The sequence below is a fragment of the Chlorocebus sabaeus genome, chromosome 26 (assembly GCF_047675955.1).
Source record: "Chlorocebus sabaeus isolate Y175 chromosome 26, mChlSab1.0.hap1, whole genome shotgun sequence".
NCBI classification, from domain to species: Eukaryota; Metazoa; Chordata; class Mammalia; order Primates; family Cercopithecidae; genus Chlorocebus; species Chlorocebus sabaeus.
The window spans coordinates 37473498-37501178 of NC_132929.1; the positions used below are offsets into that span (position 1 = coordinate 37473498).

Sequence of the window (27681 nt, forward strand, 5' to 3'; positions counted from 1 at the left end):
TACAACCAGATAGGAGAATAAGTTCTAATGTGCTATAGCACTGTAGGGTGACTATAGTTAACAACAACTTATTATATGTCTTCAAATAGCTAGAAGAGAGGGTTTGAATGTTCCCAACACAAAGAAATGGTAACTGTTCAAGGTGACAAATATGCTAATTGCCAGATTTGATCACTACCTAGTGTATACATGTATCAAAATATCACTGTATACCCCATAAATATATATAATCATGTGTCAATTAAAAATAAAATAAAAAAAATTTTAAGGCTCAGAGAAGTTACATTGTGTATATAAACAGCATTATCACAATATACAGCATGCAACTGGTTTAAACTAATAGGTGCTTAAAATTCTGTCTCATACAAAAAATGCAGAAATTAACTTTTCCCATCTAACAAGAAAAGGAATAAAATTGTTTAAAGTACATTTATTCAACACTACAAAGACATTAAAAAACCAGCAGTCCACTGTTAACTTATTTTCCATTTAAAAACAAAGAAACATGTCTTTTAAAAGGGATTATTAAGAAAGTGATCCCTCCTTTATTAAATAAAAGCATTTGTTTTTCACAACAACAAATTTCATAACAATATAATAAAAAATATATACATATACACAAATATGTGATACATACCTACTGTGTGTCCAAAGAGACTTCTCACTCCAATCACTAACCCCTCTGCAAATTCTTCAGGGCCTTGAACAGCACCCTGGCAAAAAAAAAAAAAAAAAAATTCCAAAAAATTTTATTATTTAAAATTTAAACAAGTTTAAGACTTTTAATTTAATAGTTCAGGGTTTGCCTGAAGAATCCAAATCTGTAAAAATCTATAAACACTGTGATGAATCAATTTTCACCTCTACCCCAAATATGGATAGAATATCTATTGTATTTCAACCTACATGATCTTAGCAAATTCTTTAAGTCAAAAATTGGATAGGTATAAATCACTGGCTTCAATTGCAATTTGAAGTTGGCCTCCCAGAACTAAGTTTCATCAGATTGCTAAAACAAGCTGCAACGATAACAAGAGTAGGAGAGTCCACAGATTTTTTTTACTGTCTTATTCTCCCATTTATTTTCTCTGCTTTATTCTTCTAAAACCCTCATATACTGGGCTGGCTGCTAGACCCTTTAAATGGAGGGGAATAGGTTAGATGAAAGCTTGAATATGAAACAAATTTTGCTTTCAGTTCCCTATTAGTCCCTTCCGCAATGATGGAACAGTCTTGAAAGTCTTAATCTACCCAGCATTCTAAATATTCTTACAACTACATTAAATCCTGGCAAATGTGGGCAGTGCTCATTAAATTCTAAACAATCATCCAGTGCTATCTCATGTACCTTTAAATAAAAATATTAAATTGATATACTTTTGTGATTTGAACATTATTCAATTCCCAGATACAATTACAATGCAAATTACTATTTGTTATTAAAAAAGAGAACATCCATTTTTCTATACCTATCCTTAAAATAAGTAAGAGGTCACTACCTGGAAGGGTTCATAGAATAAAGCTTCAACTCCTTCAGACAGACCTCTAATTAATCCAAATGGGTTTCCAAGTACATCTAACCCCAATACAAGGACATACATCTGTTTCAAGAACTAAAAAAGAAAAAAAAATTAAATTAAGTCCTTCATAACTGTTTTAAGAAACATCATAATAAAATAGAAAAAAAAAGAGATTTACCGATAAAATTAAGTTTCTGTTAAAAGAAAGCTGTAGGGAATAACCACCACCACATCCACTAATTGATCTTTTACTCTGTGCCAGGCACTATGCTAATACTTTACAAAGAGCTTTTAAATTAAACAGAACTGGTTTGACACACAGGCTGCCACGTAGCAGTTATGTGACCTTCTACAAGCTATTTAGTATCTAACAGCCTGTCTTCTAATCTATAAAATGGAAGGGAAGGCTGGGTGTGGTGGCTGATGCCTGTAATCCCAACACTTTGGAAGGCTGAGATGAGAGGATCACTTGAGGCCAGGAGTTAATGACCAGCCTGGGCAACACAGTGACACCCTGTCTCTGTAAAAACTTAAAATTTTTTAAAAAGGGAAGTTACACTGTCCTTGCATGGGTGAGTATGCATATTAAATGAATACATAATTCAGTAATTGTTAGTTGTTTTTATTATTACTTTACCATCATTATTATTAATAAATTAGATGGAAAATAATTAATAACCAAAACAAAAAATAAGGGAAAACATATCCTCATTTTAACACGTAACTTTCATAATGTCTGTATATGTCATAGGAGAAAGAACATTCCAGCAGTGGAAGGAAAGGAAATGTCACCCTGCAGTTCCATGGTATAGCAATTGTACCAAAGTGACCTGCAACAACTACTGACTGTCTCTGTGCATACATACTTGAACCACAGAGTAAATGAGGCACAGGGAGGAAGCGGGCTTAGAATTCTGCTTGCAATTCACTAGATTATATTCAGAAACTGTAATCACTGAAGAAATCAAGTGTAATGACTATAAAGTCACTATTCTTTCCCAAAGTGGTAAAAGTATAATTGTAAAGTCAAAAAAGGAACTGGAGGAAAATTTTCAAAAGGTGTATAAAGAGGGGTAGAACTAAAGAAATAGAAATTAATCATTGAAGAAAACCACTAAATAAGGAGATTTCAAACTGAGGTAAATTATATAAACATTACTGCATACTATACAGTCACATGAAAATGTTTTGATATTTTATGAAGTATATTCCTTATGAAATACTGTGATAGGAAATTACCTGTTCACTGTAATGCCTAACAACACTCCACATAAGCTGATCTCTCTTGTAAAATTGGTATTGAATTTCATAATAAGCAAGCCTGGGAGGAGAAAAAGGAAAGATTCAAAGATACTTATATAAAAAAAAAAGGGACTTAAAATTTGAATGACAGCTAATGCTAATCATAGCCTATTCTTTCACAATCGACTTTGTATATTTACCACATAACAATTTATGATTGTCTTAATAATGGTTACTAAATTATTATAAAAACAGTGCACAAGTTTTTCATATATGCATAAAGAGTGAGGAGATTCTTTAAAAGTCAACCATCATCCCACCGCATAGTGGATTTTAAAGGTTTATTTTCTTATTTCCCACTTTGAATTCTTTCTTTTATATGCTAAGATAAAATGTTTAAAACATTTTGTATGCCCTGTTTACACTCAAAATTGTGGAGAAGTATTTCTCTATGTTATTTAAAATTCTACATAAACATTTTAAACAGAAGCATATCATGTTACCATGTGGCAGTGTCATAACAAGCAATTCTTCCACTGTCAGACATTTCCAATTTTTGGTAAAATAATTAATGATGCCATGTGTATGTTGAATATAACTATTTGGTTGAACTTCAAGATTAGATTACTTTTTGGAAAGAATTTCCCAAAAGAGAATTACTGAGTGAAAAGCAACAAAACATTTAAGGCTCCTAACAAATGTAGTTTTCCACTTACACCAACAGTATTTAAAAAGTGCCTATTTCTTAGAACCACCCCTGACTAGTATTAAATAGGATTTTAAAATAGAATCGCTCATATTTTAAAATCTTTGATCAACTTATCATTGCTTTAATTTGCATGTATTATTTGATAAATAATAACATCATCATTGTGTTTTCCCTTTTGCTAATTATCTCCTATTGTTCTCTGGCCACTACACCATTAGAATCTAGGTTTTTCTTATCAACGTTTAATATTAAGATAATAGTCCTTTCTCTGTCATTATATTTTCCCAGTCTTTTGTTTTTAATTATTTTCATTGATTTTGTTGAAAAGTATTTGATTTTTATGTGGTTAAATATATCTTTTATTTTCTATTGAAATATTTTCCACAGCTTTTAAACTTAGAAAGACATCCACTATTCAGAGATGTCTTTTTTCTTTTTTTGTCTTTTCAGTTTAGGTTTTATATTTTATCATTCGTTTTCTCTGAAATTTAGTAGTGTACATGTAAGGTAAAAATGATCTACAGGGATTTTTTTTTTCACCCAGATAATTACTTGTTCCAATGCCATTGTTGAATTGCAATTCAATAACAATTTATTTAATGTATACGTATCTAGCATTACATATCTCTGAATATAACATATTTTAAAAATGGTTGATTTACAATATATGACTTAAAAATTCAATTATTATTCTATATCCACGTATTATCTAGATATGAGTAATCAAAGAAAACAAGACTCTTCACCTTATCATTATGAATACAATAAGCATTCCTAAAGAGTATAATCACAAATGGACCAAATTCTCCAACTGTAAGTAGTAAAGTTATCCTTTTCCTAAGCTAACATTGCACAAGTGGAGAGAATTAATCTCCAGAAACATGACCTTGGTACACCTGCTTCCCAATGTACTCTAACAGAAGTCTTACTTGAATATAAGGTCATCCACATCAGTCAGAGTAGCACCTATGCTTTTCAACAGCAAGTTGACAGACTGAACTGCAAACATTTCCTGTTTTTCTTTGTCTGATCCTTCACCTCCGGAACCCAAAGACAAACTCAAATGCAACTAAAAGAAAAATAATGTTAAATAAATGAAAGCTAAAAGTGAAAATTTTACATATTTAGGATCCAGGTAGTCCAGAAACAAACCAAAAAAAATCTTTCGATTAGAGTCCTAGTGAAAGCTATTATTTGATACTATACATTATAGCAGAACAACCCACTTACACTTGATTCTCTTTGCTTTTTGAAAAAATACAAATTAGTCTGATCCAAAAATAGAGTTCTAATTTTTGCAATATATATAAATGCCATTATATTCATATGAAGGAGACCAACACACTTTACAAAAATGTCATAATCATTTTAAGAAGAAAAACATGTCAACTGGCACACAAGTAATCTGCCAGTCAAAATAATAGATAATAACAATAACATGACAATTAAGGTAAGTTAGCAAGTTGTTAAGTTTTTAAAAGTATAATAAGGTTTTCAGTTTCCACAGACCCTCCAACTTAGTATTTAAACATGAGATTTCAGATCCTCATTTAGCTGCTACTTCATACTGAACCATTAGTGCAACAGTGCAAGAAGATACAGGCAAAAAGTAATTCAACATGTGTAAAGTAGATGAATTTCCTTTCTCATTTTGTCATTTCCTAGCCATATTAACTAACTAATATAGAGCTCAAGTAAAGTGGACTTGGGGCAAGGCCAGGAAAGCCTGCGGTTGTTTTTTTCTTTCATGTGACCTTCTGCCCACATGAAGAGTCTGGGAGTGTTGGGATCCAGGAAAGGTAACCACAGGTAAACACTGATCCAGCCTTTCCCTAGGGCATCGTTACTATGGGCTATGAAAATAATTGTTGTTCATTATCTTTACCATTAGACTTCATGGCTCAATTGCCACTGTGCCTAAGAACACAAATAGGTAAATTATCAATCATTAATATCCCTCTAGAATACAATATCCATGAAGCTATTTTATACCTCCACAGCAACTTTCATAATAAGCATTCAGTAAATATTTGTTTAAGGTGTGGTTCAATCCCACAAATAACTGATTTTCACTTAAAAGTGAAAAAGAAATGGTATATTACCTATCACATAAAACATTATCAATCTTAAACCTGACACTATCAATGTCTGGTATCACCAAACTGATATACCGATTTAAAATAATAATTTCATTTTAGAAGTCCATTCATTTAGCTGAAGAACTGGTAAATGCAATTGAAAGTAATGTGCAGTAAACAGTTTTTGAGAATGTAAAGGATCATCAATATTTTAAAGAGTTACTTAATTATAAATCTGGCCCATTACACAACCTTAGAGCATTATGGTTGATAGCATTTGCGAATTTACTAAGCAGTCACCTTCTCCTATAAAAGCTAAAAACAACAACAAAAGGGAAAAGAGAAATGAGTTCATAAAGTACAAAATCAGGCAAATGAAAGGTATCCAATTTTCCACTCCCTTAGTTACAATCAAATTTTGGAAGGGGGGAAAACACCACATCAACAGTATAGTACCTACCTCAGCGTTTTCGCATTCTGGTTACAGCACCCATTATAGCTCTCTGTTTAGACAGTGATAGTAGTTACAAAGTGTAACCAAAACATTAAACGTTGGCAAGCACTTCTACGCTTAATTAAGAAATGCTTTTGTCAGCTTCTTCTTTGAATAAAGGGGTTATTAATTCAAGACTGGAAACATGCTCTGGTGGCTTCTCTGTGGGAATTATGGCTGTACATGTGTTACAGAGAATTGTCTTAATTATTTCGATTAATCAAATAAAATTCCCACCAAATACATGATGCAACAAATTAAAACCTACTTTGGTCCACAGACCCTTTAAAAAGTTCTACAATAATTTCACTAAATTTTCAAATTAATAATTACAACAAACCTTCACAGGAGAAATATGGAAATGTTCAAAGAAACTAAGAATTGACATATCAGTCATTGAAGTCTCCATTAATTCTGCATTTAGAGCATCAATATCTGGTTGGATTAACTTTGTCTGAAAAAAATAAAATCAAGAATTTCTATTTTAATTTTTTTCTCTATTACAGTTAGTTCAAAAAAGGCTGATTTAAATTTTTTTAATTTTATATTTTTCCCAAGAAATGAAAATTTTTACCCGTTTTCTTTCAGCTTCAGGGTCTGTTGTTGGGGTAAACAGTACAATAACAGCTCCTAGAAACCCCTGATCAATTTTTAAGGCCATTTCCTGAATGAGGACCATAAAATACCTAAGGAAAAAAAATTTAAGATGGAAAAGGATTTCTACCAAATCTTTTAATTTTCGATGTTAAAACTTTGATTTTAGTGAAAAGTCACAGTTATATCTTGTTCCTTCATCTCCTAAAAACTATGTTAATAAGATCAAGGTCTTCTTAGATTGAGACCTTCTCACTGGAGTGAAAGCTTCACTCAGGGTAATATTGCTGCATTAACACTTAGCACTTACAGTCCCAAATGCGACATTCGTCATGTCACAGATGAAACAAATACAACTAGATCATGTAGCATGTATGATCCAATTTTTAAAGTTCACAGTGATTACATTAAAGAACACAGCTCACAAATACATATCATTTAGATTTCACTTACTATTTTATATTCTAATTGGAGTTATAAAGGGAAGAAGATGCTTGAAGAAATTCTACACTTTAAAATATGTAGCAACTACTACTAAAATAAGTTGAAGCGTAAAAGATTACTTGACCAAAAGTGAATTAATAGGTTCAGTTGGAAAATACTTTTTACATGAAAGTCACTTTCAAAAAGAGTGAGATTTATTTTCAAAGTAGACTCTCATTTTAAATTCCTTTAGAGAAACAGCAGGAATCTTTACTTACTTGAACTGTAAGACTTTACTGTACTCATTAAATCTTGTGATGACACTCACATCAATGAAAGGCTTGGGCTCTAAGAGGAAGAAGTAACACATGAAAAAAAAATAATGCTTTATACTAGGTCAAACTAATGCCTATTTAACTTTTACAAATAAGTTATATCTATGTCACAACTTATTTCTTTTTACCTGAATCTAAAGCAATAGATTTTGGAGGGGCAACAGGATGAAATACAACAGGGAACATTGCACCTGGCAACTGATTATCAACCTGAAAGAAAAGAAAACCAACTTACCAAGATTTCAAATAATTTAAACTTTTAGTTTCAAAGATAACGTTATAGAAGAGGCCACTACCTTCATCATAATTGTCTGCGTGTATATGTGGTGTAATTAGAAGTTTCATTTTAAACTTGTAAAAGTTATATACTTCAGCAAGGGTAAGGCTTTAAATAAAGGACTATATAAATACTCTCATGATTGTATTAACAGTGTGCAGTATGTACATCATTAATGAAAATACTTGTATCTATGGATCCCGCAAGATTTCAATTCTCTATGTGTAAATAAAACATAAGTGGAAACTGAATATGAAATTAAGGAATAAGGTAAAAAGAAAAAGAATTAAAGTAGGCTAAACAGTACTTAACAGCTAAAAGGAAGGAAGGAAGGGAGGGATGCTGGGAGAGAGCAAGCAAGCATCCAAAAGGAAACTCCAGCAAAGCTCTGCTCTCTGCCCTGAAGAATGACAAAGGAAAATCTTACATGGGGGTCCCACGACAAACTCAAAGGAACATTTAAAAATAACAATCCCAGTGCATGAAAACCCTTTTGCAGGCTAACCGATCAAAATTAGTCTTAACAGTCACGAAGTGTATAAGTAAGATGTTGAATAAACAGGATATGTGGAAGGGAAAAAAACATACAAAGAAAAGATACCAATTACAATGTAAACTATAAAGTTGTAAAAAAAAATTTCATTCCCAAGATTCCCAAAGTGATGATGAACACTTATTTGAGGATGACAACGTTACCTGAAGCCAGTACAACCTGGCCCTTAAACTTCTCTGGTGAGAAGACTGCTTAAATTCAATCTGAATTCCGGATAAAAAGTCTCGTTTAATAGGGCAACGAATAGGGAGGCGCATTTCCATTGGATCTTTATCAAAATTGACCTGGAAAAAAAGCACATGGTTTTGTGATGAGCTGATATTAGCACAGTAGCTATGCCATTTTAAATATCTGTTTATTGATCAAACTGAAAAAATCTTTATCTTTGTGTCTCACCAACAGATCTATCTTAAGGTGATCTACAGTTGAGGTCTCTGAAGCAAAAGCACCACTTTTCCACCAAAGTTATTAGAAAAACAAGATAACAATTGTGAAACTTTTCAAGTATAGAAACTATAGTTTAAAAAACATGCTTTATGTAAAAGAAAACTTCTTCAAATAATGAATAGTTCCAGATAATTCTTTTTTTTTTTTTTTTCTTGAAACGGGGTCTTGCTGTCACAAGTGCAGTGGCAAAATCACAGCTCACTGCAGCCTCAACCTCCTGGCCTCAAGTGATCCTCCTGCCTCAGTCTCCCAAGCAGCTGATACTACAGATGTGACACCATGCCCAGCTAATTTTAATTTTTATTATCTTTTTTGTGTAGAGACAAGGTCTCAATATGTTGCCCAGGCAAGTCTCAAACTCCTGGCCTCAAGTGATCCTTCTGCCTCAGCCTCCTAAAGTACTGGGATTATAGGTGTGAGCCACTGCGCCTGGCCCCAAGATAATTCTAAACAAACTCTGTTTTGCAATCAATAATTGATAGCTTAGTCATGTCTGATACTAATTATATAGTTTTTTTTAATCATTTAAGTATGGCCAAAATTGATGGGGGTGGTGGGGTATGTAACTGGTGACAGTGCTACCCAAACCATCAGACAACAAAGACAAAGAATAACCAAACTGCATGATTAAACTAGAGCAAGCTGGAAATTGCAGTCAAGCTTCTTCAGACTTCCTGGAGCATAGGTGACTTTTAGTTTTAACTGTGTAAGGGCCCAGGTGGAGTGCATCTTTATTTGTGAATGCCAACTCATGTCCAACAATCACTCACATTTATTGAATTTACTTGAGCAGGTTTTTGTAGGTTTTTCCTCAATGAAATATGTAATTTTACACAGTCTTTATTTAGCAATATGTATTGGTGTCATTCAAAATATTAAAAAAATTTCAATGAAGCAATCTTAACTTCTTCCTAATCCTTCTGAAAACAAGTTCCTTAAGACTATCTGATTTGTTAATAGAATTACAAAAATATAAAAATGCAATAAAATTATTAAAACACCGATTTAAATCCTGTTTCACAGTATATGATTAAATAACAATATGTTTTAATTAAAAATATACTTATGTGTATCAGTCACGCCAATCCTATTAAGAAATAAAAGTTTATCTACTAATAAGTTCATTTTTGTACACGTCTTTACTCGGGCATTACAATTTTACTTACTACCACCACCAGGAAAATACACATATAAAAATCAAAAAAAAAAAAGAATTTTGGTATACCTCAAAATTATTATCTAGCTTAATCCAGCCATGGTCTCTTGATATTTGATGTTTCTGATAGGATTGTTCCAGTAAGATTATCTGCTTTTGACTAAATGGCTTCCATTTCCGTTTTGGTTTCATCTCCCAAACAACACCAGAACTGAATAATTCACACACAAAAATTAAATTAGCAATATGTATTTAGATCTGTGGAACTTTATGCAACTCCAGATTATTGTAACTATTATTTTCCTATGAAAATTACATTAGTATAAGAAACTTCTTAAAGTAACGAACTATACCTGTGTTGTAAGAGTACAAATATAAAAGAGGCAGGCAAGAAAATAACTTTTTCTATCAATGTTGACATCAATCAATTAAGGGACTGGCAAACTTTTTCTGCAGAGGGCCATATATTAAATAGTTAATATTTTAGGTTTTCTGGACTGAGACAAAAATTCAAGTTATTAGATAGGCAACTTAGATACAAAAGAGAGAAAAAACTCCCATAAATTTTTAATTGATGAAATTTAGAATATAAAATAATTAAGAGCAATTCTTAAAAACAAGTCTATTAATGAAAAAATAAACTTCTTTTGTGAAAGTAACATGTCACTTAGTGTTATTTATTACCAAAATCTATCGCAAATGTTCATCTATTAATGGTAATCTGTAATGAGCATCTTTAAAAATACCATTTCACACAGATAGGTACTGCCAAATACTGACATTGATCAATGAGAATTTATTATTTTACTTGAGCATATATATCACTTGGAAGGCATTTATAAAATTCTATTAAATTATTCTCTTGATATTTGTCTTTCAGTATATTAATACATTACAGGTCAATCACTTCCAATTCAAAGTTAGGTAGAGGCTCCTCAATTGCACAAACGAATTGTGAAATGAGGAAATTTCCTTACACCTGCATTGAGGTCAGAAAAAATGTTGCTGGAACTGGAGTTGCCGGCCATAAAATATATCCTCTCCAAATACATGTGGAAGTGGAGATTTTGCTTCATGTTTTAACTTTGGACAGCACAGGAAGTACATGGAATATCTTGATATTACTTGAGATTCAAACATTAGTGGTCTTCAAAATTGACTATATTGTAGTATAAATTTTTCACATAAGCACTGTCTTCCAATTTTAGCTTGAAATTCATTTAAAAAATCATCAATTCTGCAATTATGCAACAAAAACTAATTTCCAGAGCCACTATTATTGGTGTTTAATAATAGTGGTTGAGGGTGGTTCTTTTTGTTCAAAAACATTTTAATGCTGGCCCAGAACTCAAAGAGTACAATAAAAAGTTACTGCTGCTAACCCATCAAACTGCTATGTGGTAACACAAGTCAGAACATTCAGATTCTAGTTCTGGCAAAAATTCACAGAACTGATGATAGTTAAGTCCACAAGACTTAATGAAGTTTACTATTTGACACTAGTGGTTTGATAACAAAAGGTGGACTGAAATATTTTCTACTAAGTACCTGCTCACAAATAATACAATAGGCTTTAAATGCTTTACCTTTTCACCAGCTTTATGAATTTGTCCAACTAAGTCTTTTTCTGTTCCACACATATTTTTCCCATAATCAGTTGTATCTATCTTCAGGTCATATTGAATTAGTATTTCATCAGCTTGTTTGAAAATATTCTCACCTATAGTTGTCCTAGGCAAACTATTTATAGAGGTTAATCCTTTAGTCACTTCAAACTCAGTGCTGACTTCTCAAATATACAACTGAACAGTATTGGTAACATCTGTTGACTCATCAAGAGCCAAGGGAAACCACTCAATATCATTTGCCTTGTTTTTTAAATTGACTATTGATGTTGTTCGCAATGTCTTCAATTCTTTAAGCAACTGTTCCTACTGAAAGGCTAATGGCCTTAAACAAGCTCATTTTCTCTGGATACATTTCTTTAGCTGCTGCAATCAGACATAATTCAATTAACTCACCACTGGTAAAAGACTTAAAAAACTTTCCTGGCTTGGCTAACAAATAAGTCACTCAGAAACTTACTTTGCTTGCAGCCTCATTATTGTTTTTTATATTTGTGAAGATATTCTGTGTGATGATATATTTTGCCTTAAATTTTCTAATTTTTCTGGCCATTGCTTTCCTGTGATTTGGAAATGTTATGGAAAGTGCTTAGTTTGGAAACTATATTGTCAACATATATTGTATTATTTCAGCACAGCTGTAGTTTCATAACATAGTAAAATAATGCTTTTTTAAATAAGAAGATAATCCACATTTCATTACGCCCTAAAAGAATAACATTCAAAGTCCACTTTTCTCTTGTTTTGATATGATGGATATATATCAGTAATAAAAAAATGCTGCAGAACAATATGCATGAACTCAAACACGCTGTGATCTGTAATGCACTGAGTAGCAATGTCAAAGCAGCCATGTAAAAGAACAGAAATCACTGTGTCCCAACAAAACATTATTTATGGGAAATAAACTGAATTGCACAATTTTCATGTTATTTTCTTTTAATTTTTTTCAACCATTTACAAATGTAAAACAAATTATTCTTAAGTCAAAAGCTGTACAAAAACAGGCACTGGACTAGATTTGGCTCACAGGCCAAACTTTGCTGGCACCTGAATTAGAGAATACTAAAATCTATAATATTTTACTTTACATAGCTTGTTTATATTAGTCAATGGTAGTGTTAACAATGTTCTAACTATAAAATGTATTTAGAGGATACCAGTCAGTGAAGGCACTGAATAAAATATCTACTATAGACAATATAAATCCAACATTATTCACGATAAAAACTCTGAGACAACTTAAAGGGGAACTTCCTCAACTTGATAAAGAGCACCTACAAAAAACTTACAGCTAACATCATAGAGAGAAACCAGATGCTTTCCCACCAAGATTAGGAACAAGGCAAGTATGTCCACTCTCAATTATTCCCACCTCAACATAGTCCTGAAGTCCAAGAAGTGGTAAGACAAGAAAGTAAATTTGGGAGTGAAGAAATCAAAGTGCCTATGTTCACATTTGACATGACTGTCTAAACAGAAAATCCCAAAGAATCAACCCCAAAACTCTGGTAACTAATAAGAAATTATAACAACATTGCAAAAATATAAGGTTAATATACAAGTCAACTGCTTTCTTACATGCCAGCAATAAACAATTAAAATTTAAAAGAAAAACAGAATACCATTTACATTAGCACCAAAGAAACAAACACTATGTATAAACACAATCTAATACAAAGTATATGTGACCTAAATGAGGAAACTACCAAAGTCTTTCAACAAATTATGTTGGAACACCCGGACAGCCACATGCAATAAAGCAAATCTAGACACAAAGCTTTCATCTTTCACAAAAATAACTCAAACTGGATTAGACTTAAATATAAGTTTGAGATCAGCCTAGACAACATGGTGAAATTCCATCTCCACAAAGAAATAAAAAATATCAGCCTGGCAGGGTGGTGCGTGCCTGTAGTCCCAGCTACTCAGGAGGCTGAGGTGGGAGGATTGCTTGAGCCTAGCTGGCAGAGGTTGCAGTGAGTGGTGATTACAACACTGCATTCCAGCCTGGGCAACAGAGCGATACTCTGTCTCAAAAATAAATAAATACATACATACATAAAAATAAATAAATATAAAACACAAAATTATAAAACTTCTAGAAGATAATAGGAGGAAATCTAGGTAACTTTGGGTATAGTGAAGACTTCTTATATACAACACCAAAAGCGCAATCCATGAAGGAAAATAATTGATAAGTCTGATGTAAAATATAAAACTTCTGCTGTTAAAAACAGTTAAGAGAATAAAGAGATAAGCCACAGACTGGGAAAAAGTATTTGCAAAACACATATCTGATAGAAGACTAGTATCCGAAATAAACAAAGAACTCTTAAAACTCAACATTAAGAAAATAACCTAATTTTAAAATGGACAAAAGATTTGAACAGGTGGCTCAGGAAAGAAGATATATAGATGGCAAATAAGCATATGAACAGATCCTCAACATCATGTCTCATCAGAAAACTGCAAAGTAAAGCAATGACATACTACTACATCCTTATTAAAATAGCGAAAATCCAAAACACTGACAATACCAAATTTTGGCAAGGATGTGGAGCCACAGGAACTCTCATTTATTGCTGGGGGAAATGCAAAATGATGCAGCCACTTTGTAAGATAATTCGGTATTTCTTACAAAACTAAACATACTTTTATCATATGATCCAGCAATCACATTCCTTGGCACTTACTCCAAAGAGGAGAAAAACATGTCTACACAAAAACTTGCACATGAATGTTTATAACAGCTTTATTCATAATTGCCAAAATGTGGAAGCAACCAAGACCTCCTTCAATAGTTGAATGGATAAACAAACTGGAGTAATAGTCCATTCATACAATGGACTATTTAATAAAAAGAAATGAGCTGTCAAGCCATGAAAAGAAACAAAGGAACCTTAAAAGCATACTGCCAAGTGAAAGAAGTTAATCTGAATATGTTACATACTGTTTGATTCCAACCAAATGAAATTCTGAAAAAAGAAAAACTTTGGAGACAATAAAAAGATCAGCGGTTTCCAAAGGTTTAGAAGAGGAATGGAGGGATTAACAGGAGGAAGCTGAGAGACTTTTAGGGCAGTGAAACTATCTTACATAATACTGTAATGGTGAATACAGCTTATTATGCATTTGTCAGAACTCATAGAATGTACAACACAAACAGTAATACCGAACGTTAGATACAGAAGTTAGATAATAATGAAGTTAGATAATAATGTAGTATCAGTATTAGCTCATCAATAGTAACAAATGTACCACACTACTGCAAGATGTTAGTAACAGGAGAAAGAAGAGTGTGGGTATATGAAAACTTTTTTATTTTACACAGTTTTTCTCTAGACATAAGGCTGCTCAAAAAAAAGTCTGTTTTTTAAAATTATGTAACTGATTTTTTTCCTTTGGAAATCTAGATTTCACTGAATGTGTACCATGTCATAAAAAAGGTACTGAAGTTATTTTAGGTAAATTTTTCCATGTTCTTATAAAGGTAAACCTGACAAACTAGGACAGCATATACAATATTAAAGTAAAAAGTTTTATCAAAGAACAAAATGGAAAACTGGACCTATATAACTAAAAATGATTACCATGTTTAGTTTAAAAATATCATATAATACTGAAATATATAACAAAGAATGCATTGCCTATATACATATAAATATATTAACATTATATTAATAGTATGTATGATACCATTTATGATCATTAGTTTGTCAGGTGTCGTGCAAAGTTCATTACATAGATTATCTATTTACTTTTCTCCTTAATTTGCTTTTCTTTCCCCAAACATGTGCTTATTGACAGATCCTATCGTGATTATATTTGGTATCACGTCAACCATTCCACCCATCAGCCTCCAAAAAAGAATAAGCCTTTTACCAAATTAAGTGTGATTTTTAAAATCAACTAAATATTCTAATATTTTTCTTACACAGGTTTAAATAGAACTACAGAAAATAACTGGTCCCATAACTATTACAAAATTCTAAATGGCCACCCATTAAAGATTATGTACTCATATCAAATACTGCCTCCTCTCTGAACCTTTTTTTCAATTTGTTTCTGTTTTCCCTGATCTTGACAGTTTCTCCAACCTCTACTGCACAAACTAGTCACTTATACCTCTGTATTTCCATTGCACACGTACATCCTTCTTTGTACATCCTTTCCTGTTCTATTTTTGCAACTCATTAAACACACACACACACACATACACAAGGACAACAAGGAAAGAAACAAATCACTTTTTTCCCCACCAACTGACAATGAGTATTGTGAAAACAAAGACAGCGTCTTAGTCATCTTTATATCCTCGGGGCTTTTCAACGAACAGTTCAAAGAATTATTCAGTAAGTTTTACTGAATAAATATACAGCATACCAAAGTCAAACCAGGTATCTTTTTACTTTCCTCAAATTGGCTATTACGAACTCAATGCCTTTTAAAGGTTTAGGATGTCTTATTTTCCTTCTTGCATACCTGGTTATCCCAATATATGAAACTTCCTGTTTGCTTTCATTGTTAACCAGTGAAAGCCCAAGACTGTGGAGAGACAAGTTTATTTCATAATCAGCCTGTTCCATTTCTTCTGCCTGTAGTGCTTTGGAAACCAAGGCAACATCATCGGTGAAAAGCAAAACTCTCTGGCGCCCATCTAGAAATGATACCCAGTGTATCTGGATGTTTGCATCATATGGAAACTGTCCACATTCATCCTGGGAAAAAGAAAGACTTTTCATTAAACCCGCACATAGTAACTTTTTATTATATAAAATTGAACTATAATAACTGAGAAAGATTGAAGAAGTTTAAGAAGCACTACTAAAATTGAAAAATTCTAACCATCAAAATGACATAAATTAAGTTATAATCTATTTTAAAATATCCTCACAAATTATTTTCAAAAACTAAGACTAATAGTACGTAGTTTTTTAATACCTTAGTTTGAATAACCAATTGAGTGCTGAAAGGGCACCGAGCAGGATTTTCAAGAGGATATTTTGGTGGCACCAATGCAATAAGATGATTATTTGTCTCCAAGCTGGAGAACAGAATGGGTCAGAAGTTTTATCAGAAATGTAACCTTAGGCCAGGTGTGGTGGCTCACGCCTATAATCCCAGCAATTTGGGAGGCTGAAGCGGGTGGATCACCTGAGGTCAGGAGTTCGAGACCAGCCTGGCCAACATGGTAAAACCCCGTCTCTACTAAAAATACAAAAATTAGCCAGGCATGGTGGCAGGCGCTTGTAATGCCAGCTACTCAGCAGGCTGAGGCAGGAGAACTGCTTGAACCCAGGAGGCGGAGGTTACAGTAAGCTGAGATAGCGTCACTGCACTCCAGCCTAGGCGACAGGGGCAACACTATGTCTCAAAAAAAAAAAAAGAAATGTAACCTCGGACAAAACCAGCCTAGCTTATTTTTATGTTTCCATGATCTATAACATAGGAAATATTTATGTGAATCACACTGGCGAAGCACTTAAAATGTATGTAGCACTTAAAAATATAAGGCTTTATTTGGTCAGTGTTTTCAGAGGTTAAAATAATAAATTCTACTTCATTCTAGGTTTAATGAAAATAGAACAGTTCATTTCAATAAGCAGTACAAGTACCTACTATGTACTTTCCATTCCATGCTTTCCAGGGGAGAAAACAAAAAACAAAAACAACTGAAGTTACCAAGAGCATAAGAACAGTTGAGCGTCACTAACGTTCAAAATTTACTAATACTTTCAAGATATATTATATGATCAAAGAAGCCTGCCCTGTTTTTTTATTCTAACAAGAGATCAAATTTTCAAACATACCTATTAAGAAGGTGAATTCTATATCTGTAAACTACAAAATGTGCTATGTATCTTAGTTCATAGTTATTCTTCCAATATTATTTGACTCTTGTTTTTCATCCATTTCTTGTGTTAAAAATTAAATGAAGTACAATAAAATATCCCCAGGTGATTGTGTTTCAGTTAATTTCTAGCATTTTAAGTTTTACATGTTGATGCAATACTATTCATTGCATGAAGGTTTATGGCTATCACTCCTTCTTTGTCATATTATCATTATCTATTTAATAATTTTGCTTTGAAATGGTCAGAAATTAAAATCAACAGAGGGTGATACCTCCAAAATGGAACAGTAGAAGCAATGTGGTTTCACTCTTTATCACAGAAAACCAAACATAAACTTCTAGTGCCAAGATTATCACCAGCAATATCCCAGAACTTGAACCTGAGGCTGACACAATTCCTGGAGCCACAGAGAAGAGAGAAGCTCCACGCAGATGGTAAGAGAAATGAATTTCTCTACCTATAATGCCTCTCCCCAAATCTGCTTGGCACTGCATGGAGGAAATTCCTCTTCGGCTCACCATTTCTACACTGGATAAAGTGAGATCAAAGCAGAAAGCCAGTTTCCCACATCTTGGGTTTTCTTGCAGGAAAACCACTCCTGACTCAGCCCATGGGAAGCATCACAAGTGCCTTAGGAAGAAAAACCCCCAATGGAGGCTACAGGCAAAGATGGGAAGCAGGATTAAAAACTCCAGCCCAAGAATTTCTGCTCTTTATTTCAGCCAAAGGAGACGCCTATTCAGAGTGGCTGTTCAGCAGCACAACATTGTGGGAGGCACAGTCCATAAATCTTCTGAGGAGGAACCACTGGGCAGCCTTCCTACATAGCTGGGATATCCCCTTTGAGATGCAACCCCCTCCCCACCACTGGGGACAGTACTGCCAAATGTTTCTGAGAACTGAAGCAAACCAGGACTTATGCCACCATCTAGTGCTAACAATAGGAAGCAGTGATCTAGGATAAAGGAGACCCACAGGCAACTGCAAAGGACCTCTAAGCAAACATACTCTAGAAAGACCAAAACAAGCCAGAGAACAAACACTGGAATAAATAAATAATCCTTCAGTGTAAAGCCATAGACACGTATCCACAAAAAGAAACAGCAAGCAGGGAACCATGGCCTCCTCAAATAGACAAAGCAAAGTGCCAGCGACAAACTCTGATAAGACAGCCACGTGTGAGTTCTCAGATCAAGAATTCAAAGTAGCAATTCTAGGAAAGTCAGCAATTTCCAAGACAACACAGAAAAACAATTAAGAAATTTATCAGAGAAATTGAAACAGATTGAAATAATAAAATTAAACAGAAATGTTGGAATGACTAAATAAATTTGCTGAACTGAAAAATGTATTACAGGCTCTCAACAGCAGATGGGTCAAGTAGAGGAAAGAATCAGTTAGCTCTAAGACAGGCTATTGGAAAATACACAGAGGAGAAAACAGAATAAAAATGAGCAAAGAATGCCTGCAAAATACAGAGAATAACCTCAAAAGAGCAAATCTAAGAGTCACTGGTGGTCAAGAGACAGGCGAGAAAGAGCAAGGGGTAGAAAGTTAATTAAAGAATTTATAAGAGAAAACTTTCCCTATTGGAGAAAGATAGAAATATACAGGTAAAGGTCATAGATCACCAAACAGATTCAATCCAAAAAAGACTACCCTAAGGCATATAATAATCAAACTCTAAAAGGCCTGTGACAAAGAGAGGACCCTAAAAGTGACAAAAGAAAAGAAGCAAATAACATATAAAGAAGCTGCAATTTGTCTGGCAACTGACCTCTCAGGAAACCATGCCCTGCGGGAGGCACTGGGACAACATATCCAAAGTGTTGAAGGGGAAGAAAAACCCTGCAAATGAAGAATATTATATCCAAAAAAGCTATGTTTCAAACATGACAGAGAGATAAAGTTTTTACCAGACAAACAGAAGCTGAAGGAATTCATTACCTCTAGACCCATCTTACTAAAAATGATAAAAGTTGTTCTTCAATATGAAAGAAAATGATGTTAAAATGAAAAAAAAAAATTGGAGGCATAAAACTCACTGATAAAACTAAGTACACAGACAAATTCAGAATAATCTAACACCATAATTGTGGTGTATAATCCACTCATATATCTAGTATGAAGACTAAAAGACAAATCTATCAAAAATAATAATAATTATAGCAACCTCTTAATATAAAAAAGATATAAATGGAGACAACAGAATGTCAAGATGTATGGGGGATGGACTTAAAAATGTAGCGTTTTTAGTTCTTCCTTTTTGGTTTCCTTGTTTTCCTTTCTGATCATAGTCAAGTTGTCATTTGTTTAAAATAATGTATTGTGTCTATAAGATGCTTTTGTAAGCCTCATAGTAACCACAAAGCAAAAACCTATAATAAATACACAAAAAATACAAAGCAATTAACTAAAAACATACTGTCATAGAAAAACCACTTAACCGTTAAGGAAGACAGTAAGAAAAGAAGAAAGAAAGAGGGGCATTATAAAAGAATCAGAAAGGCTGGGCGCAGTGGCTCATGCCTGTAATCCTAGCACCTTGGGAGGCTGAGGTGGATGGATTGCCTGAGGTGAGGAGTTTGAGACCAGTCTGGCCAACATGGTGAAACTCCGTCTCTACTAAAAATACAAAAAAATTAGCCAGGCGTGGTGGTGTGTACCTGTAATCCCAGCTACTAGGGAAGGCTGAGGCAGGGGAATTGCTTGAACCAAGGAGGTGGAGGTTGCAGTGTGAGCTGAGATCGCACCACTGCACTCCAGCCTGGGCAACAGAGCGAGACTCCGTCTCAAAACAAAAAACAAACAAACAAACAGAAAACAGAAATCCTATAACGAAATGGCAGTAGTATGTCCTTAGTTATCAATAATAACAATGAATGCAAATAGACTAAATTCTTCAATTAATAGAAATGGAGTGGCTGGGTAAATTAAAAAAATAGGGCACAACTATATGTTGTCTACCAGAAACACATTTCACCTATAAAGACACACATAAGGTGAAAGTGAAGGGATAGGAAAAGATATTCCACACAAATGGAAACCAAGAAAAAAAGAGTAGGAGTAGCTATACTTACATCAGATAAAAAAGATTTCCGGGCTAAGATTGTAAAAAGAGACAAAGTCACTATATAATGATAAAGAGGTCAATTCAGCAAGAGGACATAACAGTTGTAAATGTATGTACCCAACATCAAGGCAGCCAAATATATAAAGAAAATAACAACAGATCTAAAGGAAGAGATACAATATTAATAGGGGACTTCAACACCCCCACTCTCAGTAATAGAGAGATCATCCAGACAGAAAATCAACAAAGAAACACTGGAGTTAAACTACACTTTAGACCAAATGGACCTAACAGACATATACAGAACATTTTATCCAACTGCTGCAGAATATACATTCTTCTCTCAGCACACGGACCATATGGTAGGCCACAAAACAAGTCACAAAAAATTCAAAAAAGTTGAAATATATCAAGTATCTTTTCTGTCCATAATGGAATAAAACTGGAAATCAATAACAAGAGGAAGTTGTAAAGTATAAAAACACATAGAAATTAAATAATATATTCCTGAACAATAAGTCAATTAAGGAATTAAGAAGGAAATATAAAATTTTCTTAAAACAAATGAAAATGGAAACACAATATATCAAAATCTATAGGATACAGCAAAAGCAGCATTAAGAGGGAAGTTTACAGCAATAAATGCCTATATCAAAAAGTAGAAAGATTTCAAATAAACAGCCTATCAATATACCTTAAGAATCTAGAAAAGAATAAACCAAAACCAAAATTAGTAGAAGGAAAAAATAATAAAGATCAGAGCAGAAATAAATACTATTGAGACTAAAAAACACAAAAGATCAAAGAAACAAAAAGTTTTTTTGAAAAGATAAAATGGACAAACTTTTAGTTAGACTACAATAAAAGAGAAAACCTCAAATAAATAAAATCAGGCATGAATAAGGAGACATAACAATTGATACCAAAGAAACACAAAAGGATCATTGGAGACTATTTTGAACAACTATCTGCCAACAAATTGGAAAACAGAGAAGACAGAGATAAATTTCTGGACACATACAGTCTACTAATAATGAACCCTGAAGAAACAGAAAACCTAACTGGAAGACATCATGTTAAGTGAAATAAGCCAGGAACAGAAAGTTAAACACTGCATGTTCTCACTCATATGTGGTAGCTAAAAAACAGTTGGTCTCCTGGAAGTAAAAATTAGAACAGCAGATACTAGAGGCTGGGAAGGATAGGGAGAAGTGGGGATAGGGAAAGATTTCTTAAAGGATACAAAATTACAGCAAGATAGGAGGAATCAGTTCTAGTGTTCTACAGCACTGTAGGATGACTATAGTTAACAATATTATTATATAGTTTCATATAGCTGGTAGAAAAATGATGCTGAATGTTCCCAACACAAAGAAATGATAAATGTTTGAGATATGAATATGTTAACTACCCTGATCTAATCACTATACATTACAGATATAGCACAATATCATTATGTACCCCATAAGTATGTACAATTATTATGTGTCAATTTTTAAAAATTATTTTAAAAGAAACACAAAGCCTGAGCAGACCAATAACAACTAACAAGATCAAAGCAATAATAAAAAGTCTTCCCTCAAAGAAAAGCCAAGACCTGATGGCTTCACTGCTGAATTCTGCCAAACACTTAAAAAAATGAACCAATAACCATTCTACTCAAACTCTTCAAAAAAAAAAAAAAAAAAACTGAAGAGCAGGGAATACTTCTGAACTGATTTTACAAGGCCAGCATTAACCTATTACTAAAACCAGACAAAGATATAACAACAACTACAATCTTCAACAAAATACTAGCAAACAGAATGCAATAACACATTAAAAAGATCCATCACTATTATCAAGTGAGATTCATCCTAGGGATGCAAAGATGGTTCAACACATGCAAACTAACAGGATACATGACATTAATAGAATCAAGGACAAAAACCATGTGATCATTTCAACAGATGCTAAAAAAGCATTTGAAAAAAACTGATATTGCTTTATGAGAAAAGCTCTCAACAAACTAGGTACAGAAGGAACATACCTCAAAAAGATAAAGGCTATATATAACAAACCCACAGCTAACATCATACTGAAGAGGGAAAATTTGAAAGCCTTTCCTCTAAGATCTAGAACAGAACAAGACAAGGATGCCCACTTTCACCATTTTTATTTCACATAGTGAAGTCCTAGTCAAAGCCCTTTGGCAAGAGAAAGAAAAAAAAGGCATCCAAATTTGGAAAAAAAAAAAAAAAAAAGTCAAATTATCCTTATTCACAAACAACATATTATATTTAGAAAAACCTAAAGACTCCACACACATTAAAAAAAAAAAAAAGAAAAACAAAACAAAACCTAACCAAACAGATAAATTTGGTAAAGTTTCAGGATGCAAAATCAGTAAATAAAATTCAAATGGCTGGGCACAGTGGCTCATGCCTGTAATCGCAGCACTTTCAGAGGTCCAGGCAGGTGGATCGCTTGACCTCAGAAATTTGGGGCCAGCCTGGGCAACATGGCAAATCTCCATCTCTACAGAAAAAAAAAAAAAAGCTAGGCTTGATGGTGCACAACTGTAGTCCCTGATATTCGAGAGACTGAGGTGGGAGAATTACTCAAGCCAGGTTGAGACTCGAGTGAACCATGATCACATGACTGCACTCCAGCCCAGGTGACAGAGCGAGACCCTGTCTCCAAAAAACAAAAAAAAACCAATTGCATAGCTTTATGCCAACAACAAACAAACTAGAAAAGAAATCAAGAAAGCAATACCATTTACAATAGCTACGAAAAATATATAAAATACCTAGGAATAATATTTGACCAAAATGTACAAAGCTATGAAACACTAATGAAAAAAAAAAAAAAACAGGACACCAAAAAATGAAAAGATATCCCTTATTCATGGTTTAAAAGAATTTAATATTGTTAAAATGTCTCTTCTACCCAAAGCGATCTACAAGACCAATGCAATCCCTATCAAAATACCAATGATATTCTTTACATAAACAGAGAAAACCTAAAATTCATATGGAACCTGAATAGCCAAAGTAATCCTGAGCAAAAAGAATAAAGCTGGACACATCACACTAACTGACTTCAAAATATACCAAAGTTATAGTAACCAAAACATTATGGTAGTGGCATAAAAACAGACCAATGGAACAGACCAGACAACTCGGAAAGAAATCCATGCATTTACAGCCAACTCATCTTCAACAAAGGTGGCACGAGAATATACTAGAAAAAGACAGTGTCTTCAATAAATGGTGCTGGGAAAACTGGATAACCATATGCTGCAGGAGAATTAAACTAGACCCCTACCTCTTGCCATATGCAAAAATAAAACTGAAATAGATTAAAGACTTAAATCTGGGACCTGATACCATAGAACTATTTAAAGAAAACACTGTGGAAATGCTTTGGGACATTGGTCTAGGCAAAGACTTTTTGGATAAGACCTCAAAAGCACAATCAACACAAGTAAAAACATATAGGATTACATTAAGCTTAAAGGCTGCACAGTAAAGGAAACAATCAACAGAGTAGAGATAATATACAGAAAGAGAGAAATTATTTGCAAACTATCTGTCTAATAAGAGATTAAAAAACCAGAAAATATAAGGAACTCAAAATACTCCACAAGCTTGGCGGAGTGCTTTGAATTCCTTAAAAAAAAAAAAAAACAAAAAAAAAACCTGATTTAAAAACAGGCAAAAGATCTGAATAGGCATATCTCAAAAGAAGACATACAATGGCAAACATGTATATGAAGAAATGTTCAACATTACTAAACACCAGGGAAATGCAAGTCAAAACCACAATGAGATTATCTCACCCCAGTTAGAGGCTTTAATTAAAAAAAAAAAAAGATAGATGTTGGCATGGAAGTACAGAAAGGGGAACATTTGTATAGTGTTGATGGGAATGTAAGTAGAGCTACACGGAAAACAGTATGGAGTTTCCTCAAAAAACTAAAAATAGAACTATAATCCAGCAATTCCATTGCTTGGTATATATCCCAATGAAAGGAAATCAGGATATTGAAGGGATATCTGCAGTCCCACATTTTTTGCAGCACTATTCACAGTAGCTAAGATATGGAACCAACCTAAATGTCCATCAGTAGATGAATGGATAAAGAAAATGTGCTACATATACAGAATGAAATATTATTCAGTAATAAAAATTACTGAAATCCTGTCAAATATTGCAGCAATATGGATAGGACTGGAGGTCACATGTTAAGTGAAGTCAGTCAGGTACAGAAAGACAAATAGCACGTGTTCTCACTCATATGTGGGGGCTAAAAAAAAAAAAAAGTGTATTTTATTTTATAGAGAGTTGATGTTGGTTACCAAAGGATGAGAAGGGGATGGGAGGGAACAAGAGAGGTTGGTTAGTGGGTATAAAAATATAGTCAGAAGGAGTAAGATCTTGCGTTAGCTAGTACAGTAAGTAGGGTTACTATAGTTAACAATAATGTATTTTATAGCTCGAAATAGCTAGAAGAGAAGATTTGGAATGCTCCCAACATAAAGAGAAATGTTTATGGTGGTAGATATGCCAATTACTCCAATTTGATTATTGCACATTTTATGTATGTATCAAAATATCACATGTACCCCTCAAAAATGTACAACTATTATGTATGAATTTTTAAAAAGAAAGAAATTAAAATCAACAACTTTACTTTGTTTTTACTTCCATTTGCTTGTTAAATCTCTACCATCTCTCTTCATGGTTGTAATTTTCTGTTAGCGTGGCTGAAACAGAACTCTTGTAAACAACTTACAGTTAAATCTTATTTTTTAATTTAATCTGAATGTTTTTATCTTTTAATAGAATTTAAACCATTTTCATTTACTGACATAACTGATGGGAAGCATGGTCTAGTAGAAAAAGTTCACAGACTTTGAAGTCAGATAGATCTGATTTTGAATTCCAACTAGCAGTTCAAAGTTCCTATCATAAGAATTAGTGATAATATATAAAAAGCATCAATATATGATATGTCCTCAATAAAATATATCTGTCATTTATTATATACTTTCTTAGGTTTCTTTCTTTTACTGTAATGGCAAAGTTTTACTTATTTTCATTTTCTCATTGTTTTGAAATTCCTTTCTCACTGATTTGAGTTCTACTAATTGACAGCTTTTTTAAAAAGATATAATCTTTATCATTTCTCCAATAAAATTTAGGATTAAATGGGATATAAATATATAGTATGCACAGAATATAGTTTCCCCTCTCCCCTTACACTTTATTTTGCTGTCTTTGTCTTTTATTTCACCTTGCTTTCTCTTATTTCATAGTTATCATGTCTTTATAACTTAGTTGAGGATGCCAGGCATACATTTTGAAATGCTGCTTCTGGTCCTGTAGTAAAAAATTTTTCAGAGGTACAACTGCCCTCTGCATCAACAGGATAATGCTACCTTTTTCTAATGAAGTATTTTTTTCATAAAGTCCATGTTGGGATTTTTTCTGTTTATCATACTTAAATGAGGAAAGATCTGTGTAAACCTAGTGTTTGCACATCAAAGAAAATGTATGATTTTCTTTGAACTCCCCTGTCATGTCCACTAGGGCCTAAGCAGAACTCCCTTCTTTGATCAACTGAGTGGACAAGGACATGAACAATTTCCTTGCTTATAGCTCAATTTTCAATACGTGGCAGACTATCTGCTGACTGAGGTGGAATCACCCTCTCTTCCTACTGTCTCATTCGCTAACACCAAATAGAAGAGGAACATTAAAAACTGAAATCCCTGACCATGCTGTTAACAGAATTCTTCCTGGATCTGCTTCTATACGCAGACCTTTGTATCTTCCTCCAGAAGGTCATTGCCACCTTCTCTCTAGTATCTATATGCTACTTACTGGGAGCTACAGTTGCTGAGTAGTATCAAATGTGAGGAGAGAAGAAATGAGGATAATTCAATAACTGCTGGCCAATTACCATTTTAAAGCAAAAGTCAAGAAAGCCTTTTAACAGCTGGCATTATTGGACAATGAACAACGCACAATGACACTATATAAACTCTTTCATCATGGAAAATATTCATACAGAAACTGGATGATCTATTACTAATGCAGGAGCAATTCCTATATCAGATGAGAGGCTGGTATATGAATTCTTCGGGCCCTTTCAGAGGCTAAGAGTCTAAAAAATAACATATTTTATCAACTCAGTTAACCTAAATATTGTTTCAATAAATATTTCACTAAATTTCTTACATGCGATAATTTGCATCTATCAGACTCCATTAATTAACAAAACATATAGCTGTGCTTAGGAAAACATGCTTTAAAAACTCATAGCCAAAAGTGGCAGAGGTATGCTCAAAATAAAGTTGTTTTCAACTTAGTCTTACAATTCCTTCATTTTAAAATTGGTAAATAAAAAAGGTGCTTTACGGTCTTTAGGTAGGCAAGATAAAGCAAGTCTATTTTTTTTAATTGTAATTAAATTACTTTGACTGATCTAATATAATATACTGGTTTGAACTACAGTATTTGCCATCTAAAGTCCAAAAGCTACTTATGCTGGAAATACTTCCAATTCACTTCTAGTTCAGTTAGGACAAGGAGTCATTGAAGATAGTTTCTCTACTTCCTTCACTGGCAGGTAACTCATAGAGCACTCATTCACATCAAATGATACCTTTAACAGATCATGTTCCCCAACATTTGCTGCATATGTCCATGTAAGTTTTCTGGTACCAGTAGGATCTGCCCAGGCAAAAAGTCGAGCTTGTCTTGGCAGCAAGACCATTTCTTCTGGTGACCCACTGAAACATGATGAACAGAGAGAAAATCAGAATTATCTTGGAGTTAAGAAATCCAAACCCATAGTTTACTGAGGAGGGGATTAGCACAAAAGTCCTATGCAATTCCTTTGGTTAATAAAACACAACTCTACCTAAAAACAAGTACCCTAAAATGTCTAATAAATTAATGGTTTTTAAGCTTGGGGAAACAGAATATTGCCCTTTCTGAAGCTTCAATGCACTCAGAATTGATCCAAGTGGAATCATACCAATGGAATTCATTAGGGTAAACAGATTGCCAGATCAGAGTCCACCTTTAGAAATGGCTGTGAAGAGTAAATATCTTTAGTAGCGGAACTTTCACTCAGTGCTTAAATTTAAACATATTTTTTACAGACAGGGTCTTCCTATGTTTCCCAGACTGGAAAGCAGTGGCCATTCACAGGCAAGATCATATTGCACTACAGCCTCAAACTCTTGGGCTCATGAGATCCTCCTACCCAAGCCTCTCAAGTAGCTGTGACTATAGGTATGCAC

The 27681-nt window shown here is 33.5% G+C and overlaps 1 protein-coding gene across 6 annotated transcripts in view; it reads right to left on the reverse strand.

Moving 5' to 3' along the window:
• VPS13C (vacuolar protein sorting 13 homolog C) overlaps positions 1–27681 on the reverse strand; it is a 184975-nt gene that overhangs the window by 21854 nt on the left and 135440 nt on the right. For all 6 annotated transcript variants that reach the window (XM_008016378.3, XM_008016380.3, XM_073012202.1 and 3 more), the window contains 12 exons: positions 27039–27165; positions 15938–16173; positions 9897–10038; positions 8368–8508; positions 7523–7604; positions 7338–7407; positions 6617–6728; positions 6383–6496; positions 4401–4540; positions 2760–2841; positions 1500–1613; positions 638–713 (listed from right to left, as the gene is read on the reverse strand). In XM_008016378.3, the coding sequence (XP_008014569.3) occupies positions 638–713; positions 1500–1613; positions 2760–2841; positions 4401–4540; positions 6383–6496; positions 6617–6728; positions 7338–7407; positions 7523–7604; positions 8368–8508; positions 9897–10038; positions 15938–16173; positions 27039–27165 (1436 nt within the window). The remainder of the gene's footprint in view (positions 1–637; positions 714–1499; positions 1614–2759; positions 2842–4400; positions 4541–6382; positions 6497–6616; positions 6729–7337; positions 7408–7522; positions 7605–8367; positions 8509–9896; positions 10039–15937; positions 16174–27038; positions 27166–27681) is intronic.